Source organism: Heptranchias perlo, chromosome 11 (assembly GCF_035084215.1).
Source record: "Heptranchias perlo isolate sHepPer1 chromosome 11, sHepPer1.hap1, whole genome shotgun sequence".
Taxonomy (NCBI): domain Eukaryota; kingdom Metazoa; phylum Chordata; class Chondrichthyes; order Hexanchiformes; family Hexanchidae; genus Heptranchias; species Heptranchias perlo.
The window spans coordinates 43,705,717-43,727,247 of NC_090335.1; the positions used below are offsets into that span (position 1 = coordinate 43,705,717).

The 21,531-nt window shown below is 40.2% G+C and overlaps 1 protein-coding gene across 2 annotated transcripts in view; it reads right to left on the minus strand.

Moving 5' to 3' along the window:
• caska (calcium/calmodulin-dependent serine protein kinase a) overlaps positions 1 to 21,531 on the minus strand; it is a 399,989-nt gene that overhangs the window by 38,552 nt on the left and 339,906 nt on the right. For both annotated transcript variants that reach the window (XM_067992893.1, XM_067992892.1), the window contains exons 13-16: positions 19,000 to 19,080; positions 6,560 to 6,748; positions 3,759 to 3,837; positions 2,225 to 2,310 (exon numbers count right to left, since the gene is read on the minus strand). In XM_067992893.1, coding sequence (XP_067848994.1) covers positions 2,225 to 2,310; positions 3,759 to 3,837; positions 6,560 to 6,748; positions 19,000 to 19,080 — 435 coding nt within the window. The remainder of the gene's footprint in view (positions 1 to 2,224; positions 2,311 to 3,758; positions 3,838 to 6,559; positions 6,749 to 18,999; positions 19,081 to 21,531) is intronic.

A 21,531-nucleotide genomic window follows, 5' to 3' on the forward strand; every position in this document is an offset into this window, starting at 1 on the left:
TGCTAAATCTCTTCAGGTGAGGGAATTGCACTTTCTATATGGGAAAAGGGATTTATTCCCAGTTTAGAAAAGGACAAATTTTTGATGAATTTTAAAAACCTGCTTCGCAAAACAGAGGATTAGTGTTTAGTGAAAATATTAAGCTATTGCCGTTTAGCACCTGTAAAATTGACAGTTGGTCAGACATAGCACTAATTAAAGTACATGGTGTGTACAAAATTCACATCTTTGAGGCATTGGGGCAAGTTCTGGAACAAGGGAAGGCTATATGAAAGAGACAGGACAGCCGGTCTCGAACCTGAACCGAAATAGCTCCACATCCTTATAGAGAGGGTAAGCAGAGGACTGGGGATGGATTTAAACTTAAAATGCGGAAGGCTGGGGAAAGTCTAGGTTTGAGATTAAAGAGGGATATCAAGATTAATAAAATGATTGGAATAGAAGCAGAATGTTTAGCTGGCAGTGCTGCAGCACCCAATGCGAAGTGGTGCGTTCCCTCTTGTAGGTAGGGATGTTGCTGGGAGTCTGCCTTGCAGAAATAAGCAGGCCCAACTGAAGCAAATGGGTCAGAGTCATAGGAGTGATGGGTGAAAGTCATTGCCCCACTGTGATATTCGCTATGAAGAGGAGAATCCAACCATATGAATCTATTCGACAACTCCAGTACCTCAGGGTACCTGCACCTGGAAGTATTGTCTCCCTCTGTTGTTGCTGCAGTTGATGACCCACTTATCTCTTTCTACATTAACCATGGGCCCTGAGTTATGTAGCATTGCCTCTTCGGTGACCACATTTGGGGAAATACAATCCAGAATATAGCCTCATTCCTCTCTGATGCTGTGGAGTGTGGTCAATTGTTCTTTGAGCACAGAGATCCTCTGCTCCAGAGACTCGCTTTTCTGACAGTTAGGGAAATGTGCTGCCCGTGGATACATTGAGGATCCATGAGAGCAGACATATTACACTACACAGCCACCCCTCTAACCCCAACTTAAAGGTGTTAGCACTTTCCCATTAGCAACAAACACTTGCAAGAATCAAACTCCACTTACTCACTTCACACAAGTATTAATTATAGAAAAAACTTCTGTCCAGCTGCACCTCAAGGCTGAACTGCCTTGTACTATGAAGTTCAATTTGGATCATGAAGGGTTAGCTCCCAGAAACATACAAGCTATTTGGGATGATGTTTAGGGAAAATTGGCTGGCATACCACCGTTCTCCGAATTATGTTTCTTGGATACTGCATCTGTTTGGGAAAAAAAAATACAGTATGCAGCAGATTTTTGAGATGGGAACAGTGTGAGGTTCAGAAGGGTCTGGTTTTCTCTATAGCCAGAGGAAAGCTAAGAAAGACTCAAAGCTGAAGCATGAACGCATGTGGGAAAGGTTAGTACCAGCTAGTTTCAGAGATTATTGGTCTTTAAGGTAAGTTTATCTCCTTTAAAGGGGTAGAGTGGCGTAGTTTGTTATTTTCCATGTTATGAAGAGCAATAGGAAATAGATTGAATTTTAGGGAAAACTGTATTCTGTCCAATAATATACTACATGTTAAATAAACCAGTTTGTTGGTTCATAATTGGCCTTTTCTCACTACAGTGCTCATCAATCTGCCATTGGAAAGATTGGAGAAATACATGTGGTGTCACACAGTACACACAACGAGGGGTGATACTGTTATGTCCCCTGGGTCATGCTATCGTTTCACTTGATGTTGGACATTAAAAGTATACTCTTAAACATAGGAGATGTGGGGTCTGCTTGGGGGTGGGGGGGGGGGGGTAATTGGTGATGCTGAACCAGAGAGAATATCTAGTGCAGACCTGAAATTTCGAACAATTGCATTCAAATGCAGAGGAAAGCTTGCTTAAATTTTCCCAAATAATATGTTAAATGCACATTAGCAATACTTGTGGTCTGTAAGGTGAATAATGTCAAACTTACATCAGTGGACAATTTTATGTTCTGGGCCACTCCTGCTGGGAACTGGATTGAAACTTGTTAAACTGATCTCACATTGGCTGGTTGGGCAACAAGCAGAAAGAGTAACCTCAACCTGTCAGTCTGAGGTAATTTACATGCAAGCCCCAGAGGTGAATGGACAGCACTACTTACTCTCATCCCTTCATCTTTAATATCCAAACACAATACAAGTCCAGAGCATTATAATAAATTTCAAACCTAATATTGGCTGGAAAAAGACAAAGAGATCCTGTATACTCACAAGCATCTTTTGAAGTTGCTCCACTGTCTGGTTAGCTACACTGATGCCATTTATTTCTCTGATTTCATCACCAACATGGAGTGTTCCTACAGGTTTAAAAAAAGAGTCAGATAAGAACGCAAGGTTGATGATTATTTTTTTTTGGGGTAGGACAATCCCATTAAGCCTAAAACATGTCCCTTTTTCATAAGCAGAATTCATTTTCTCACCAAATCCTTCTCTTTTCAGAAATGTATCCAATTGTCTCATGAACCCATGCATAGTGTCTGCTGCCCATATCCTAACTCGCACCAAGTCACGTTCACCTATCACCCTTGTGCTCACTGACCTACGTGGGCTCCCGGTCCGGCAACACCTTGATTTTAAAATTCTCATCCTTGTTTTCAAATCCCTCCAAGGCCCTGCCTCACCCTATCTCTCTAACCTCTTCCAGCCCTACAACCCTTTGAGATCTCTGCGTTCCTCCAATTCTGGCCTTGCACATCCCCAATTTTCATCGCTCCACCATTGGTGGCCATGCCTTCAGTCGCCTAGGCCCTAAGCTCAGGAATTCCTTTCCTAAACCATTCCGCCTCTTTCTTCTCCTTTAAGACGCTCTTTAAAACCTACCTCTTTGACCAAGCTTTTGGTCACCTGTCCTAATATGGCTAGGTGTCAAATTTGTTTGACAACGCTCCTGTGCCTTGGGACGTTTTACTACATTAAATGCACTTTATAAATGCAAGTTTTTGTTGTTTCAATGGCCTTCCTTAGTAACTTATTCTGCAACTTTGTGCGGAAGTTTTCACCGACTTCTCTTTTTTCCTCTCACTTCTTCATTTTTTTAACCATGTCCCCTGGTATTTGAACCTACCACTAGATTAAACAACTTGCCATATCAATTCTCTTCACAATCTTGAACATCTGCAAGTCTCCTCTATTCCAAAAAAAGCTCAACTTCCTTAATCTTTTCTCATGACTAAAATTCCTAAACCCAGAATATTGCCATTGTATTATCTCAGAGCCAATAGCATCCTTCTTGTGACTAGAACTCCAAGCAGTACTTCAGACGTGATCTACCAAATGCCTTATAAGCAATGATACAAATTCATCTGATTTGTACTCTACCTCTCTCTGCTCATACCACCAAAAGCTTTATGTTCCTTTTTTTTTTACTGCAGGTAAGCACTGTGGTAATCATTTCATGGATTTGTGCACTATAACCCTGAGTTCTCCCATGATCAGTACACTTTCCCATGATTCCATTTAACACACTCGCTCTTTTGGTTCCTTGCTCCCAAATTAACTATTTTACATGTCTCCACTTTGAATATTATCTGCCACCTACTGATCCAATTTTCCAAAAAATATAAATCCTTTTGAATCTGGTTATGTCATTCTTCATTATTTGCCTTGAGGAAAGGAGGAGCAAAGAGAAAACACTGATTGAAAAATTATTGACTGAATTTTCCCTCCAGAAATATGAATGCGGCTTTAACCTCTTGGAATGGTAATGGTTAATTTTTTGGATGCATATAGATTTTCTACTTCTTACCTTGTCTATGGATCATTCCCCCGTGCATTATCCTTGCAACGATACAGTGGTTCAACTCATTCATTTTTAAAGTGATCCCCTAGATGAAGGAACATGGAGAAAATTATGACATATTCAGGATTTCATTAATTATAAATACAACAGCTGTAAACTAAACAGTTTTGAAGCTAAACATTTTGTCACATACAAACATTCTACAGTTGGCATAAACAGTACCAAAGTTTTTTAAATTATATATATATATAGCCTGTGAGAGAGAAAGAAAAAACAAGGGCCAGCAATTTTGTTCCCTTTTGTAATTTGTTCTAGAAATTTCTCCCTTCTTTGTGTGCCATGCACTATACCCTGATCAAGATCTCTGTGTGGTTCTGTAACTGGCTACTAGGCAATATCTGGGAACAATGTGTGTTGATTTGCCATGTGAATTTTCTCCCTCCCTCTTTGTGGGAAGTACATAGCTTCTGCTTAGGGGTTCCCCAAAATGGCACAAGACGAGATTGGGAGCTCACTGTGCATGACGGAAATTAACATTCTATCACTGTGGTAGGACATTAAGTATATACTGCACCATTCAGGAATCAATAGTCCTAAATCAGGGTCTGTCTTTCTTAAGGTAGAATATCTGTTTTACGGTGTCCTTTACAATATCAGTAGCAAACTGCACAGACACATTTGTGCTACACCATACAACATCCCATAGAAAATAATTTGAAGGCAAGCTGACCCTATATAAATATTCAGAAACAAATTTATATTATGGGACTAAGTCATTATGCAGTGGGGAGGCAGACAAGACATTTTGCTGATGTTGTTTACATTCTGTACTTTTACATGTTACAAAACTGCAAATGTTTAAAAGAATATCATTTGTGATATGATACATAACAGAATTCTAAAGCAGTTGCATTTTATCAAAAACATTTAGGAAGAGATAACATGGAACGTATAATTGATTTTAAAGCATTCAATGTTTATTTGGAAGTGTTAAGCAGCATATTGCTCTGAAATATGAAAGAATGTAAAAAAAGTTTAATTATCTACCTTATTTAAACCAATGAATCTGTTTAACATGGTAAAGATTTGGGATATTCAGAGAGTTTTGCAGGTGCATATCTTCATAATATATAAATATCATGTTTGGAAGTAGTACACAAGACAGAAAGGGAGCATATTTTCATATTGATCACTCTGATGAGCAACTTCCTTACAAGAACTGCACGTTAAGCGCATTTGAACATTTTACATAAAAAATTTGCATACAATAGAATCCATTCAAAATAATCTCTAAAATCAGTTTCCTTTTGAAGAACAACTTTTTTGATTGTTCTGAATCCTGGTCAAAGCAATGTCCTTCCTAACAAAATACACCTCTTTTTAAAAACTTTTTCTTTGTAAACCGACAATCTAATCAATCTTGGAATAGACCAAAAGAGGAAAACTAAATTTAAATGATTACCTTTCAGCTGAAAGGTAATTTATTGTTATGGTCGGCTGAGCAGTGGCACTGGAGTTAGAAACTTCACTTGACCCACCTGGGTTTTTGAACACTGTGCTGATTTCAGTGTTATGGATCACTAAGGATAGGAAGTTCCAGTTGGAAGTATTTCCTGTGTTTGACAAAAGGTCCTGTTGCAACCATTTTTCTACAGAGTTTTACTGTTCAGTTTTTAAAAATGTGGTCTTGCATAAAAAGACCCTAATTTGGTCATCCTCAGTATATAACTGTCTTGTAGCAGAAACTTTGAGTCTGGGTTGCATCACAAGGTGGCACTAGTGTCTTATTTTTTTGGCATTATATTTGTTCTACAGATGTAGTATACTGTGCTATTACAAATTAATATTATTACTTAAAAGCATACGTATATTCTAACACATCTGCTATGACTCCTTTCCACTTCAACCAGCTGGTGTCTGAACTGAGATTAACTGAAATTCTCCCTTTCCATAGCATTTTCTTAGATTTCAGCAATTCATCTGTAGTTACTGGCTACCATAACAGTGTGTGTTGGCAGGTTAATCACCTGCAGGGGCATAATAGTTGAAGCGAATCCTGTCCTCAGCCAATATCCACACACACATTTCCAGCGGGAGCGAAAATCCCGGCCAATTTTCACACTTGTGTAATCAAAAATACTCGTGATTCTGCTTCATTTGGCGTTTCAAGTCAGTTATAAAATTATTAAAATTCTTAATGATGGAATTCAAACAGAAGTATAGCTGCAAATTAATGCTCCAAATAGAGTGTATGGATAAAACTAGAGGGCTTGGGAAAGGGTTAATCTACACCTATAAATAAAAATGAGACAAAGTGTTGCCCAGTAGCATTCTTAGCAAGATATAATCTTCATTATATGACAGAGTTAACGCCCACAACTAGTCAGTAATACCAGTGGGATCTACACAAAGTATTAAAGGTGGCTAATTTGTTAATTATAGTGTTCCAGTCAATAAAAGGGAAATTTGCATTTGTCTAGCCTGTTTACACACACAGTCTAGTTAAGCAACAAATGCTAATCAATCTTCATTCATGTCTCTTTCAGACTTTTTGTGACATCATGGGATAGCAGTAACTACCTTTACAGAAAAAAAGTTGATGATATTACCATTTGAAGTGCCCATACATGGGAACAGAGAAAAAATGATTAATTACGTTGCTTAGTTTTACTGCTGTGACAACTTAGATGAACTAAAATTACAATTTTAATGAATAGTTATATCTGCTAACACATTGAAAAATGTGGCCATTTAGATAAAAATTACTAAAACTGATTAGAAAACTAGAGATTTGTATTCTATATTACCATAGGTTCATCTGTGTTTTTCTGGAACTGGACCAGACGAACTCGTGTTACATTTTCCATGTCCATGTCTCCGTTTGCACTTTCTGGTGAGTCACCGTTTAAATAAGGAGAAGTTGGTGGTGGTGTAACTCTCAGCGCTTCATCACTGTATACCTCATGTGCCACAACGTCATGAGTCTGCAGCAAGGCCTAGTTTTTAAAACAAGATAAAACTGGAAAATTAAACTGAGTAAAGAAACAAAACCTTTTGTTAATCATGCCCTTGCCCTCTCACCCAAACCCTCTCCATTTTCCTCTTTTCCATCTACTATATTTCCCTCCTTATTGTAAAGTGCTTTGAGACACCTTCCTGCACGTGAGGAGCACTATAGAAATGCAAGTATTTCTTCAAATGTAACTTCTTCATTTTCAAGGCATGGAAAAATGTTGGCATGCATAATACCTCATTTATAGAAGCAAGTGAAAATTAAATCTGTAAAAACTTTGACTCTTATTTTCTATTGCAAATAATCTGAATTAACCACTTCAGAACTGCTTTTTGATCAATGAAGTCCACCAGAAGAGATGATTCAAACCTGGAACAATTCAGTGCCATATGGCATCTAGCCAATATAAACAACCATTTGAATTTTAATACCGAGTTCCCAACACTGCAACAATTTGACCACAGTCACTATAACAGCTTTGACTGTGATCTTGCTTTGCTTGCTGGCTGTCTATGGCAATGAAGCTTTCAAACCTAAAATGTTGGCTTTGTAACAGCAGAAGTTAACAAAAGGGCATTACAACAGTTCTAGAAATTGTACTTTTAAATTTAGAAAATCACCAATGTTGGATTAAAACCTGGTGGTTAGAAAATGATGATAGCTTGAATGCTCAGGCACTAACAAAGTAGATGCTAACTTGTTCCCAAGCTCCCACAAACTTTTATGTAAAAGATAAACCAAGGATGAGTTGGTTGAGTGCTAACAAATGCTCTCTCAAATTTCCACGCATGTATTCCCAGCTTCTGAGAGATCCAGCTTCCTCATGTTATGTCTTACTGTGGTTGTGATTACATTCTCGTGGATCATCAGGCTTTCAAACTACGGTCACTGGAGCCTAGGATCCCCAAGGTCAGCTGATTGCTATTAGTTTGCAATCAGATTTCTGATCGTTTTTGTGGTTGATTTAACACCACATTATTTCTGTTGCTGTATGCTAATAAAAATGTTTTCTGGATTAAAGGGCTGTTTTCCTTTGAGTAACTGACATTTTTGAAAATTAGGACGGGGGTGGGGGGTCCTAGAAGGTGTGTAATTATTTGCAGGTGGTTCTAGTACTGTGTTTACATTTACAGGAAGTCTTTGAAATATAAATATTTGAAAACCACTGATATGGTAAAAGCCAACATGTTATGTTCAAGGTTATTAACTTGCACAATATGGCACTTTTTCTTTTAAAACTGGTCACTGAAAACTTTTTTGTTTTAAAACTTCTGGACATAGTGTTGAATAGGGGGCTGGATGATTCACAAGATCAGGATTTGAACTCATTATCTACCATTAGGTATTTAAAAAAATTTAAAAAAATAAAACATTTTGAAAAAGTATCTTATTTTCTCCATATCTCAATTGAAGAAAAATCTTCTAATGACAATCCCACTTGTAATCCACTTGGGTTTGAATCCCCATCTGCAATTAGGGAATTTAATAATATTAGCTGATCCACCGTGGCGTTGAACATAGGAAGGCAAGATCAAGAGTAATCTTCAGGTGAAGTGGGGTTAGAGGATGGGGTAATAATTCGAACAGGACATACAGACATAATTCAGTCCCCAATTTAAAGTCATACATTTTATATAATACTTTGATTTTATATTACCACCTATGGTCAAACAGAAAAAGTTATAGCAATTTTGGAGTCGATAGTAGCCATGATGTGGAGATGCCGGTGATGGACTGGGGTGGACAAATGTAAGGAGTCGTACAACACCAGGTTATAGTCCAACAGCTTTATTTGAAATCACAAGCTTTCGGAGCTTTGCTCAAATCACAAGCTCCGAAAGCTTGTGATTTCAAATAAAGCTGTTGGACTATAACCTGATGTTGTACGACTCCTAGCAATTTTGGAAGCAGACAATTGGCGTTGGTTGGAGCATAATAGTTTCTTTGGAGTACAAACTGAGGAGATGAGGGACGCAAAACTGAGGTGCTATTGGGCCACCACTGCTGGGAGGTGTAATTACAGCTTGCCAAGTTTACATAGGTAGTTTCCATTATAAATGTGGGCACAGAAATTTATAATGAGAAAACCTGACACAAAAGTATGACTGAAATGTGACAACAGGAAATAAGGTTGTAGACAGAAAATGTGTGCACATGTAAGATATTTAATACAGATTTTTTTAAAGTCAGTTATTATTTGGTGGGGGAGTCAAAAACTTTGAAAAACTATTTTTAAGAGATTTATATTTAAGGACATTAACCCTCTAATGGCAAGGCTGAGGTTCAAATCTCACGACCCCCAATCGAAGATATGTAGGTGGTATAATAAATATTTTTTGTTCAAGTTGCCAGTCTGCTCGTTTCTGAACTGATGTTTTGTGCAGTGTTAACCAATGTATCTTTTACATTCTGCTTCTAATGTTAAAGTGCTATTGGAAATATGTGCAAAAGGGACACAATTGCTACAAATGCAGCAAAAGGCAACATGGAATGTGAAGCTGTTTGTCAATCTTAAAATCTTATGATTTTTACTTGGAAGTTTAAATTTTTTTTCATTATAGGTTTTTTTGTTGTTTGTACTCTGGGGCTTGGCAGTGCAGTATGTTTCATGCTTTTTATAAAATCTGACAACTGGCTAGTCTGTGGCTAAAGGATCTAGGGAAAATTTGCTTTATCTACCTTATTAATTCAGTGTGATGTGTAAGGTAGAAGAGTGATTAAAATCATAGAAGGAAAACTTGCAGCAGTCAAGCTGTCTAACTCCCAATGGAAGGATGTAGACCACTTGCAATTTACCATGCAAATTGTATTGGCTGATCAGATGTACTCAGAGTATATTAAAGAGCCAAGCCTGAAGACAGCTATGATATATGATTAAGGATAAGCTGCATGGTCTGCTGTAAGACATCACTCCAATCAATATAATACCTGACAACAAAAGCATTTTCAACCTATATATTTATATAGTACTATTATATAGTACATGTGTTCAGGTTTTTCCACAAAAAATATACTGCAATAGAATTCTCTTTCTCAGAAGAGTATAATTCATAACAGATTCTGCAGGTACAACAGTGGTAAACATTGCCAGAGGGTTCCCACCTGAAATGCATACCAGACTGCACCACCATGCAGTTCCCTTGCCAAATACTTTTCAATATATTGCAGATTGCTGTCACGACAGAGGCTTTGCTTGAAAGAGCGAGCCTTTTATCTTATTAAATCTGAAATCTGCTCAGCTTCTCCCACTATTTCACACTCCAGTAATAAACCTGCAGTAGTTGCAAGGTTAAGTTTATATGCTCCCAGTAATTCATATTTCTTAGAGAAAACTGAATTTAAACAAACCCAAATAGATAACCGAAACATTACTTCCAGATGAGGGTAATATTCCATTCTGATCAGCATTCAGCTGTCTCAAGTTCTCATATCTTTTCAGTCTAATGGAATGATGAGGTATAAATTTACAGGAACAAAGTACAGATTAGAATTGTACTGTAGGACTTTTCAGCCTTCTGAATAATGAAAAGTAAACAGTGCTCTAAAGCGTTCTCATTCACCTCAAAAATGCACAATAAATGATTGCGAACTGAACCATTTTACATTGGAGTTAATTTTGATCTCCCTGTGTGAAACCGCTGGGAGCTGGGCAGCGTAGTGGCAATGGCTGCCGGCAGGAGTCGGTGGGGAACCATTCCCAATTTATGGGTCGCTCATCCTTTGCATGCAGGAGGAGAATTGCCAGGGCAAAATGCACTTCCCATTGGCAGCTTGTCGATTAGGAGGTGGGAACTTAGGGCCTGCAGCAGTTTAAAAGAGAGGTGTGACCAAACCAGGGAGACAACACTGTGGAGCTGCAGGATGATGCTCGGGGGCAAGAAGAGTTCCAGCAGGGCCCCATGGTTTTGGAACAGCCGTGGAAAAAGTTCATCAGATGGTCGATGGGTGTCAAGGCGAATTGATGGGTATGGCAAGAGGGGGCACAATATATGAATACGAGCAGTGGTTTCTGCATTGAACCCAGGTCCTGGAGAAAAGTTTAATAATCTTGCCTGGCATGCCAAGGTAAGACTTCCCTTTGCATCTCTCATTCTTTCTGCACAGCCTTGCAGGACCCTAACTTCACCTTTGCACAATCAATGCTTCCCTTCGCTGCTTCCCATGGTTGTCCATAAGTCAGCAGGGAAGACGTCACTGAATCTCCTTTTGGCTTTCACTCACTCTCAAAAGCTGCTACTGCCCTCACAACTACCCTCTACATTTACTGCTTCTTCCTGATATTTCACAAACTATGGTAAGCTGACCTATATATGGCGAGAGTTTTGGGCACAAATTAATTCACTTCCACTCATTGTGGGGGAGAAATTTGCACTCAATAAGAGGAAGATAACCAGAAAGATGCACAGCAGTCAGCAATGGAGATGGCATGCCTGCAGGCCTGGCACAGCAGTTTTGTTGGTATCTTCCCACATCTTTTTCTACTTAACACTCAGTGACACAATTACTAACCTGCCATCACGACAACCTGGTGTGGTATAGCGCTGTCAGTGAGCTGGCAAGTGCTTGCCATTGAAAATACATCCTAACCCTTGTCCCTCTCCCCTTTTTCTAGGTTCGTCAGAAGACTTGGATGCTCGCGCCAGACAGACTGTCGATGCACCATAACTCGCTGTTACCATATCAAGCACAGAAATCAGCATTCGGCGTGACTTAAATAGAGAGTTTGAGAGGACTGCACTGGGAGAATTCACAGAGCAGCAGTGAGCAGGAACAGGTGAGGTGGCAACGATGGCCAATGGTAAAGCAAACTGGAGGGCGATTTCATGTCCTAGCTCGGTTGAAGAGGACAGAGATGCAAATAAAGAATGATTTCTGCGCACCAGAAATTGCTGAAGGCACTGCAATGCCTGCCAAGGAGCTTCCAAAACAGGCCGAATAGTATAGTAGAATCTACTACCCCATTGAGTGCATCGCGTTGACACCGCAGTCAACCATAGAGTGTGTAAAAACCTCGATGGCCGATGCAGATGTCCACACCCCCTCCATCCCCACAGGAGTTTGTGACATCAGTAATAGCTTCTCTCAGGGATGCAATTACTGGGGTCATGCAGGCACTGGGCTCAACCATCTTCTCCATCTTGGACAAACTGAGAGGTCAAATGGATAGGGGTTTCACTTGGATTGGTGATCTCCTAGTGTCTGCTATCCCACAGATCAATAGGAGTACTGAGCTGCAGCCCAGTAGCAGGGGCTATATTGCAGTGGGAATGAAACATGTTGCTCTCTCTCATGATGACAGCATTGTGACCCACTGAACCAATGCTCACCCTGGTGCCAGAAAGGAAGCTGGGCCAGACTTCCCCAGAAGACACCGAGTTGTAATTTAAACCCAAATCCCCGAGGTGAAATGCCAGCATGCTGATCCTGTGCAACATCCAGAGTGCTAACTTTCTATTGGAATCAATCTAATTATTCTACATTTTAGGGCCAGAACAGGGAAATATGCTGATTCTATGAGGAACTCATCATTGTGCGGGAGAAGCAAAAAAAACGATTGTTATAAGTAACATTTTGCAGAAGAGAGGTCATATTAAAAGCACTATGGTAAAACCATTAGTAAGAACATCTGCAGATCATTAGTAAATATGGCATAAAAGGAGCTAACCAACTATCAAACTTTGAAACAAATACAGAATCAACTTTGTAACTTGTCAGTCGTCACAAGACTTTCATTAATTATTTAGAGGTTCTTATTGATTCTAATAAAAAAGTTATGAATTCCTCAAATAACACAAGAACAATCATAGAAATTACAAGACAGGAGGTGACTATTTGGTCCATTGTACCCATTGTCAATACTGACTTTGAAATCGCTTGGCCATTACGTTGCTATTACTCAGGTGGGAGTCCGCCAGACTGGGTGCAAATTCCACCATACCCTGTACATTTTGGGTCCTGGACTTGCACTTAAACTTCTGTGGTCTTAGTTGGGGGAAAGCCTCCACCTGTCCCAAACAAGGCTGATGTGGAGGACCCTGCTGTGCCTGGTTGAAACTTGCAGAAGTGATGTCCACCTGGGTGGTCCAAACCAGGGTTGGGGCCTGGATCCCCAAAGGTCAGGGAGGTAAATTTTTTTTTATTAAAGTGGCTCCCTGACACTGGGACCAGTCTAATAGCCTTTCTGGGGGTAGGGTGGAGAAGATCTGACAACCCCTACCACCCCACCCCCCCCCACAGCCCCCAATCCTGTCCAGCCAAGTTTTGCCAGCATTTCTGGTGTCTGCCAGGATCGTATCCTCGTATATTTTCTGGGTCATCTGTAAGAACATAAGAAATAGGAGCAGGATTAGGCCAATCGGCCCCTCGAGCCTGCTCCGCCATTCAATAAGATCATGGCTGATCTGATCCTAACCTCAAATCTAAATTCATGTCCAATTTCCTGCCCGCTCCCCGTAACCCCTAATTCCCTTTACTTCTAGGAAACTGTCTATTTCTGTTTCAAATTGCCCTAATTCCACTTCCTTACCCTTTCCCCATAATCTTCACTTTCAAATATCTACCCAATTTCATTTTAAACAATAGTAATGTGTCTACTTAAAAAAATTCTTTGAAATTTTCCTTCATTTTTTTTTTAATGGTAATCCTGAGTTCATGTCCCCTGTTCATGCCCCCTTGTCATCGATTCTCTAATCAGTGAAAATAAACTTTCACTGTTTACCCTTTCAAAACCTTTCATATTTTTGAAACCTCATTTAGGGCCCCTTAACATTCTCTGTTACAGTGAGAAGTCCCCAATTTTTAAAGCCTTTCTCCATAATTATGACCTTTCATTCCAGAGAATGTTCACTGTACCCTTCCAAGCCTCTAATATCCTTCCTATATTAGAGTACCTAATGCATGTAATATTCCAACTGTGGCCTAACCAATGTCTTGCACAAATTCAGCTTGACTTTCTTCATTTTATATTCAATGGCTGTGTGTATAATACATCTATGGTGCCCCTTTTTACTTCTTCCTTCCCTCAGGTGTTTTTTTAAACTTTTACTTCCCTCTGATCTTTGCTAATACTTTTATAACTGTTCCCTTTTCCTTCTGAATTCAATTAAGTGCTCTCTTTTTAATAAATTTGCCTCTGCCTACTTCCTCAAGTTTCAGATCCTTTTTTAGTTGTTTTACCCCCTTTGTTTTACCTCCACACCATGGGATACCATTGCCTAGGCTTTGGAATCTTAAATTGAATATTGCAGGTATTTTCCCCCTGATGCTGAAAGTCTATTTCTTATCTTAATCCTGTGATGAAAAGTTTATTCGTCTCTGGCGTCCCTCCGTCTCGATGTATTAGGATTAGTCATTTTAGATGGCTTGAGCCTTCATAATGGTCTCTGGAAGTTTATCTGCTATTAACGTTAGGCTGACTGGTCTATGGTTTCCTGGTTTATTCCTTTCTCTCTTCTTGAGCAGAAGTAATACACTGGCAACCCTCCAGTCCCCTGGCACGACTTCCATACCCAAGGATGTGTGAACGATTGTGGTCAGTACCTCTGCTGTTTGCTGTATGGCCTCCCTTCTAGAATGCATGCCATCAGGATTTGTGCCTTTCCCACTTTTGTGTTTCACCTTATCGATTGTTATCCTGTCTAATTGGGTCACCTCCTTCCCTTTCAATCTCACTATCGCATTCTTCTGTGAAAATTGAAGCAAAGTACTCGTGTATCTCTGCCAGTCCTTCATCCTACTGAGATTTAATTTTTCATCTCTAGTTGGCTCTACTCTTCAGCTTTATTTTACTTTGTGTTTATAATACAGAAAGGAAGTAAACAAGAAAATGAGGAAGGGTAAGAAGGGGTATGAAGACTGTAAAGGACCATAAAGGGAAACAATACCGTTTCCACTTCTGTTCCCGATCAGTCTTTCTTCATAACCACCCCGCCCCCCCGCTTTCTAGTCTCCTTGTTTGCTTCCCTTCTATATTCCACTTGAGTTTCTTTTGTGATATTAGCGCTAGATTTTTCATGTGCCCCTTTAAGCCTCATTTTAATTTCTCTAGTCATCCAAGGAACTCCATCTTTTATAGAGTCATAGAGTTATACAGCACGGATAGAGGCCCTTCGACCCATCGTGTCCGCGCCGGCCATCAAGCCCTGTCTACTCTAATCCCATATTCCAGCATTTGGTCCGTAGCCTTGTATGCTATGGCATTTCAAGTGCTCATCCAAATGCTTCTTGAATGTTGTGAGGGTTCCTGCCTCCACAACCCTTTCAGGCAGTGAGTTCCAGACTCCAACCACCCTCTGGGTGAAAAAGTTATTTCTCAAATCCCCTCTAAACCTCCCGCCTTTTACCTTGAATCTATGTCCCCTTGTTATAGAACCCTCAACGAAGGGAAAAAGCTCCTTAGTATCCATCCTATCTGTGCCCCTCATAATTTTGTACACCTCAATCATGTCCCCCCTCAGCCTCCTCTGCTCCAAGGAAAACAAACCCAATCTTCCCAGTCTCTCTTCATAGCTGAAGCGCTCCAGCCCTGGTAACATCCTGGTGAATCTCCTCTGCACCCTCTCCAAAGCGATCACATCCTTCCTGTAGTGTGGCGACCAGAACTGCACACAGTACTCCAGCTGTGGCCTAACCAGTGTTTTATACAACTCCATCATAACCTCCTTGCTCTTATATTCTATGCCTCGGCTAATAAAGGCAAGTATCCCATATGCCTTCTTTACCACCTTATCTACCTGTTCCGCCGCCTTCAGGGATCTGTGAACTTGCACACCAAGATCCCTCTGACCCTCTGTCTTGCCTAGGGTCCTCCCATTCATTGTGTATTCCCTTGCCTTGTTAGTCCCTCCAAAGTGCATCACCTTGCACTTTTCCGGGTTAAATTCCATTTGCCACTGTTCCGCCCATCTGACCAACCCATCTATATCGTCCTGCAGACTGAGGCTATCCTCCTCGCTATTTACCACCCTACCAATTTTAGTATCATCAGCGAACTTACTGATCATACCTTTTACATTCATATCCAAGTCATTAATGTAGACCACAAACAGCAAGGGACCCAGCACCGATCCCTGTGGTACCACACTGGCCACAGGCTTCCAGTCACAAAAACAACCTTTGACCATCACCCTCTGCCTTCTGCCACTAAGCCAGTTTTGTATCCAAAGTGCCAAGGCACCCTGGATTCCATGGGCTCGTACCTTCTTGACCAGTCTCCTGTGGGGGACTTTATCGAAGGCCTTACTGAAATCCATGTATACCACATCCACTGCGTTACCCTCATCCACACGCCTAGTCACCCCCTCAAAAAATTCAATCAAATTAGTCAGACATGATCTTCCCTTGACAAAGCCATGTTGACTATCCCTGATTAATCCTTGCTTCTCCAAGTGGAGACTAATTTTGTCCTTCAGAATTTTTTCCAATAATTTTCCTACCACTGACGTTAGGCTCACTGGCCTGTAGTTCCCTGGTTTTTCCCTACTCCCCTTCTTGAATAATGGTACTACATTAGCGGTTCTCCAGTCCTCTGGCACATCCCCTGTGCTGCACCCTCTTTACTTCTTATGGGATAGGTCTAGTTTGTACCCTAGTCATCTCTTGCTTGAATGTTTCCATTGTCGCATCTGCCAGTTTTTTGCCCCTAATATATCAGGACCTGTTCCCTTTTTTGATCTCATTCAAATTTGTTTTCCAGTAAAATACCTTTACTGTTGACTGCTGTCTCTCCTTTTTAATTTTTATGTTGAAATAAATGTTGTTGTCACTGTTTTCTAGAAATTCCCCCACACTTACATTACCTACTCCCCCACTTTGTTTCCTAGAACCAGATTTAGTACTGCCTTCTTCCTTGTTGGATTAAAAACATATTGATCTAATAAGCAGCCCTGAACAAATTTTAGACCTCCCTCCCCACCACCATTGCCACTTACAGTACTTCTATGTTAGCTAATTTTTGGATAATTGTATTTTTCTTTCATTTGTCTACATATCTTTTCCTCTATCTCCTTTTCACTATTCAGTGGTTGATAATGAAATCCCAATAGATTAAGCTTTTTCAGCACCCCTGATATGAATTTTATCAGTGCTTTAATGGAATCTGATTTCTTCTTTTTTTCTATTCTATTCTTGAATATTTTTAAACAAGGTATGTTAGCTCCCAGTTCTGTCCAAGCTTACGTCGCATTAACTTTTTAATAACAGTGTCCTTTAAAATTTTTATCTGCAGGAGGAGCATTTCCACGCTGTCCTCATGTACTTCCACAGTCCCAATTTCACTTTTTCTGTAAACATTGAGGCAAAAGACTTAAGAGTATTTCAGCAATTCCCTTACTCTCAAGTAAAGGATGGCCTCCTTTATCTTTAAGTGGTTCCTCTGCTTTGACTAGCCTTTTATTTCTTATGTGGTTATAAAAGCCTTTGCTATGAATTCCTGTTGTGTGGGAGTAAGTTTGAATCCCAACATTCAGTAACAGTTACATTCTAGGAGTAGATTCAGGTACTTCTTGCTCAGAATTCTTGAGTCCTGCTTGCCCATTTTTCTGATCCTATTGCACCCGTTTTGCATCAATGCAACTGGGGCAACTGGGGAAAATGAACCCTATTGATGTAGTTACCAACACAATACTTGTGACATTGCTGATGATTAAATATTTACTTCTGAAGTGCTACAGTAGCTATTATTTAGTGTCTGGAATGCCATTATCCATTATGTTCTTCAGGTGACAAGTTAATGCACAACAGAAGAGTGCTTTCAGATATAAAGAGACACCAATGGTTTCTAGGACAAACATTACTCTTTTCCCAGCCAATCCCTACTGTGCTGTATAAACCAGAACACCAGACAATTAGCTCAAAAAATGCTGTCATCACTGTTAATTAATCCAGGCATCAAAGCTAGTCCATGGACAATGTGAATCCTGCTCCTTCTCTAAACCTACTAGTAGGTGGAACAACTAGGATCACTTCCCCCAGATAAACTTGCCTTCTAGGAGGAGCTGCAGTGTGAATGTCAGTGAAGACTGGAACTCAGATCTTCCCGTTGAGACCTCAGCACTTTACCTTATTGCTTTTCTGAGATACACATTTTTTTATATTAACTCAGAGGTAGGGTCACACTGCAGGTTGGAGTGCTAATACATCATAAGCGGTGGGACGCTAACTCCATTTCACGCTTCAATAAGTTTCTGATCTCAGTGACAGTCCTCTATGGACGGAGTGATTCCAACATAGGGCAGGGAGGATAAAAATCAACTAGGGAGTCTATATTGGACCACTGACCTTTGGCAAGAAAAGCACTGGCAGTAGCTGGAAATAAGGCTGACTGCCCCATTCTCTTGGATGCAGAAGGGGCAAAGCCCATGGGTGGGTGGGTGGGTGGGGATGCAGTGAAATGGGAAGATTTAAAAACAATGATAGTTGCAGTCCTATTTAAACTATAGCTCACCATTCTTAACTGGGAAGGAAAGTCTAAGAAAAGTGCTTTTTATCCAAAGTATTCATTTATTATTTGCAAGAATTTTGATTTACTTTATTTAATAGAACATCAATTTTGTTACCAGGAAAGTGACCCTTGAGTTGCTGCTAAGCCCCATATGAAAGCGTCCCTTTGAATCTCAGTGGCTCCAGGAAACAGCGAGTTCAAACTGGCCTGAGAGCTGCTCCATGCTACAGACTTCCCAGTTTCCAGCATTGTTTCCTGACACTGGGCAGCTCCGGAGCAGCTCTTAGGCTAGTCTGAAATCATACTACAATCTTTACCTATGAAATTGCTCTAGGATGCTCCTCGTCAGTGACACTATCGGAGATCTTGAAACATTTGCCTGAGGAAGGAGAAAATCTCCGAAAGCTTGTGAATTTAAAATAAAATTGCTGGACTATAACTTGGTGTTGTAAAATTGTTTACAACTATCGGAGTGGTTTAACAACAAGAGTGAGCAGATCTCCATGCAGACAATAAAATTGTCTTTTAAAAACAATTAAAATTTAACTCAGAATATTTTTTGCTTCTATAAATGAGGGAGAACTTTGAATAAAAAGAGTTTCCAGAATTTCTTTTCCCCCTTAACCACTGTAATATGTTATATAAAAAAAGGCACTCACTTTTTCACTATTTTGCCCAACAGAAAATGCACTTAGATTGGAATGAGAAGCAGTTACTTAATTTAGATAGTACTCACTGACAATCTTATTTCTATTTAAGTGTGATAAACAGAATAATAGAGCTAATGCACTTACCATAAAATGAGGCTGTGTTAGGATACACTTCAATTCCTTTGCATCATTGTTTTCTGGATAGCATGAAATCTCTTCCAACACCTGCAAGACGCAACAATTCCTTAGCAAGCTTCAGCTGAAATAAGATATGCCACTATTTGTTGTTAAAAATCAGTTGTTGGGGTGGAGGGGGGAGGGGGGGGGAAGGAAGGGGCAAGGATATATTCTTCTTAGTTTTGTTGAAATCTACCATACAGTAAGTGATTCTGCACTCATCTAACAGACACGGCTGGATGTTCCTCCATAAACCTGCCCCAAAACTTAGCGGGAAAATGAAGCAGAGACACCCACTTCTGCCTCCCCACCCTGACTTTGATTTTCTTCCCTCTGCCCTTTCCCTGCCCACTGCATGCAAATGATAGCGTTGGTAGTGGGGCCCAGGTTCGTGGTGGATTTTCCTGCTGTCCACCCTCCTTACCGCTGTTCCCTGGAAGATGGTGATAGACCCGGAGAAGCAATGGCAATGGCCCAGTTGTGCTCAAATGGAGAGATATGGCCTAGTAGAGGTTTCCTATCCCTTCATTTCAGCCCAATGAACTTAACTTGTTAGGCCTCATTTTCATTTGGCCTAAAATGTATTTTTCATTCATCTTTTCTGCCCTTTCAAATCACCAGCCAACTCTTCTGGTGCTGTCACAACAGTCCTGCTGTAGCACTGCCAGGAATTTCCATCATTGGCAATGGCAGGGATTTACAGAGGCAAATCACAGCTGAAAGTTGATAGCTGATGCACCATTTACCTTGTGGGATGACAAAACCCCTTCTAAAGAGATAATTTTCTTAGGTGTCTCCAAAGTCACCATTGCCCTGTGGCAATTATTACACATAAGGGAAGGAGGCAATGATCTATTCTGGTCTTCTGCATGGGCCATCAAAGCAATTTATCGTCAGCACATATAATTAAATGTGTTCCCAATTTCATAGGGGAAGTTATAGTAGCCAGATAATAATCTGCAAATCAAGAATCTAAAACCACCATGCATACATAACTGTGCTGTTTCTTGTTTTAGTGGAATCTATATAAACAAGACAGATTTCACGGTCTAAACAAATATTGCAGAACTGCTTTTTGTAGTGCAATGTGAGTAATTATGAGAGCACATTACTTCAATCTTGTCTCTGTGGGTCATAGTGGAGCAGCAAGAACTAAAAATTTAAACATGTCTTCTGGGATGACATTACATTATTCATACTACAACACTATTGTTGGAATCCATTGCTTTTATTTACTCATCCCTCACCCCTACTGAATAAAAATTACTTCCATCTGTAGGACAGCAGTTGTATGAAAGATTTTCTTCTTGTAGAAGTTAGGAAAACATCAAAAAACAGGCACGTGATAGTGTTAAAGGGGAAGAAAAATCCACGGATAATATTTTTGTCAAAGCAGTCTCTTGTTTTATATAGAATTCTGACCACATCTCAGAAAGGTTTTATCTGTGCTATTTTTTCAAATGTTGAAAGTAACAACGAACAATGGTGCTTTTCTAGGATCACGGTTTTGTCTGAAGAGTTTTTCTGACCTTGCTCCTGTTAAATTTATTTTGTATACCAGATAAAAGTTTGATAATATTGTGACTTACATAAAAGAAAAACAGATTTGGCTCCCTGTATTGCTGAGTATTGGCAGTGCCCTCCAATACTTTGCCCCAGTGAGTATTCTGCAGGTGCTAATGTGGACATGGAGTGTTGCCAGGCAATTCAATTGCTGCGGGCATCAGAGCTACGTCAAATGGTGTCTTCAAGTGACAACACATGCACACGTCCAGCATTACAGGGTAGCAATTAACCAGTACCCTGGTTGATTTTCTTCCTCCCTAACCTAGGGCACTGAGACCAATTGTACTGATCCTATCACTGTCCTGCCTGAAATCAGCCTCCTGTCAATCTCTAATAAGTGGTTCTTTTACTATTTTGAAGATATGTAGTACACTATATTTATGAACATACTTACAAACTAGCTACTTAGTTTTATTTCTTCATCTTTTTTAAAGTGGCAATATTTCTGAGCCTATAATTAGGGTTGCTAACGCTGGTTGGAGGTAATCCTGGAGGATTGATCACGTGATGCCAGATCACGTGACGCTTGCCCACAGTTTGCAAATGTTATTGCATTTTCCTTATAAAAGTTGGATCCCCTGTAGTTGAGTATCATTGTTTGTGGTTTCGCACCAGCAGCTATCGTGCAAGAAGTTCTGAGAACCAGGAGGCCACTGTGAGAAGCCCCTAATGGATGTCCAGTTTTGAGCTGCTAGATCTGTTCTTAATCTATCCCACTTGGCATGGTGGTAGTGCCAAACGACACAATAGAGGATGTCCTCAGTGTGAAGGCGGGACTGTTCATCAATACTGTTGTGGACAGACGCATCTGCGACAGGTAAATTGGTGAGGACAAGTTCAAGTACGTTATTCCCCCAAGTTGGTTCGCTCACCACCTGCCGAGTCCAGTTTGGCAGCTATCTCCTTCAGGGCTCGGCCAGCTCGGTCAGTGGT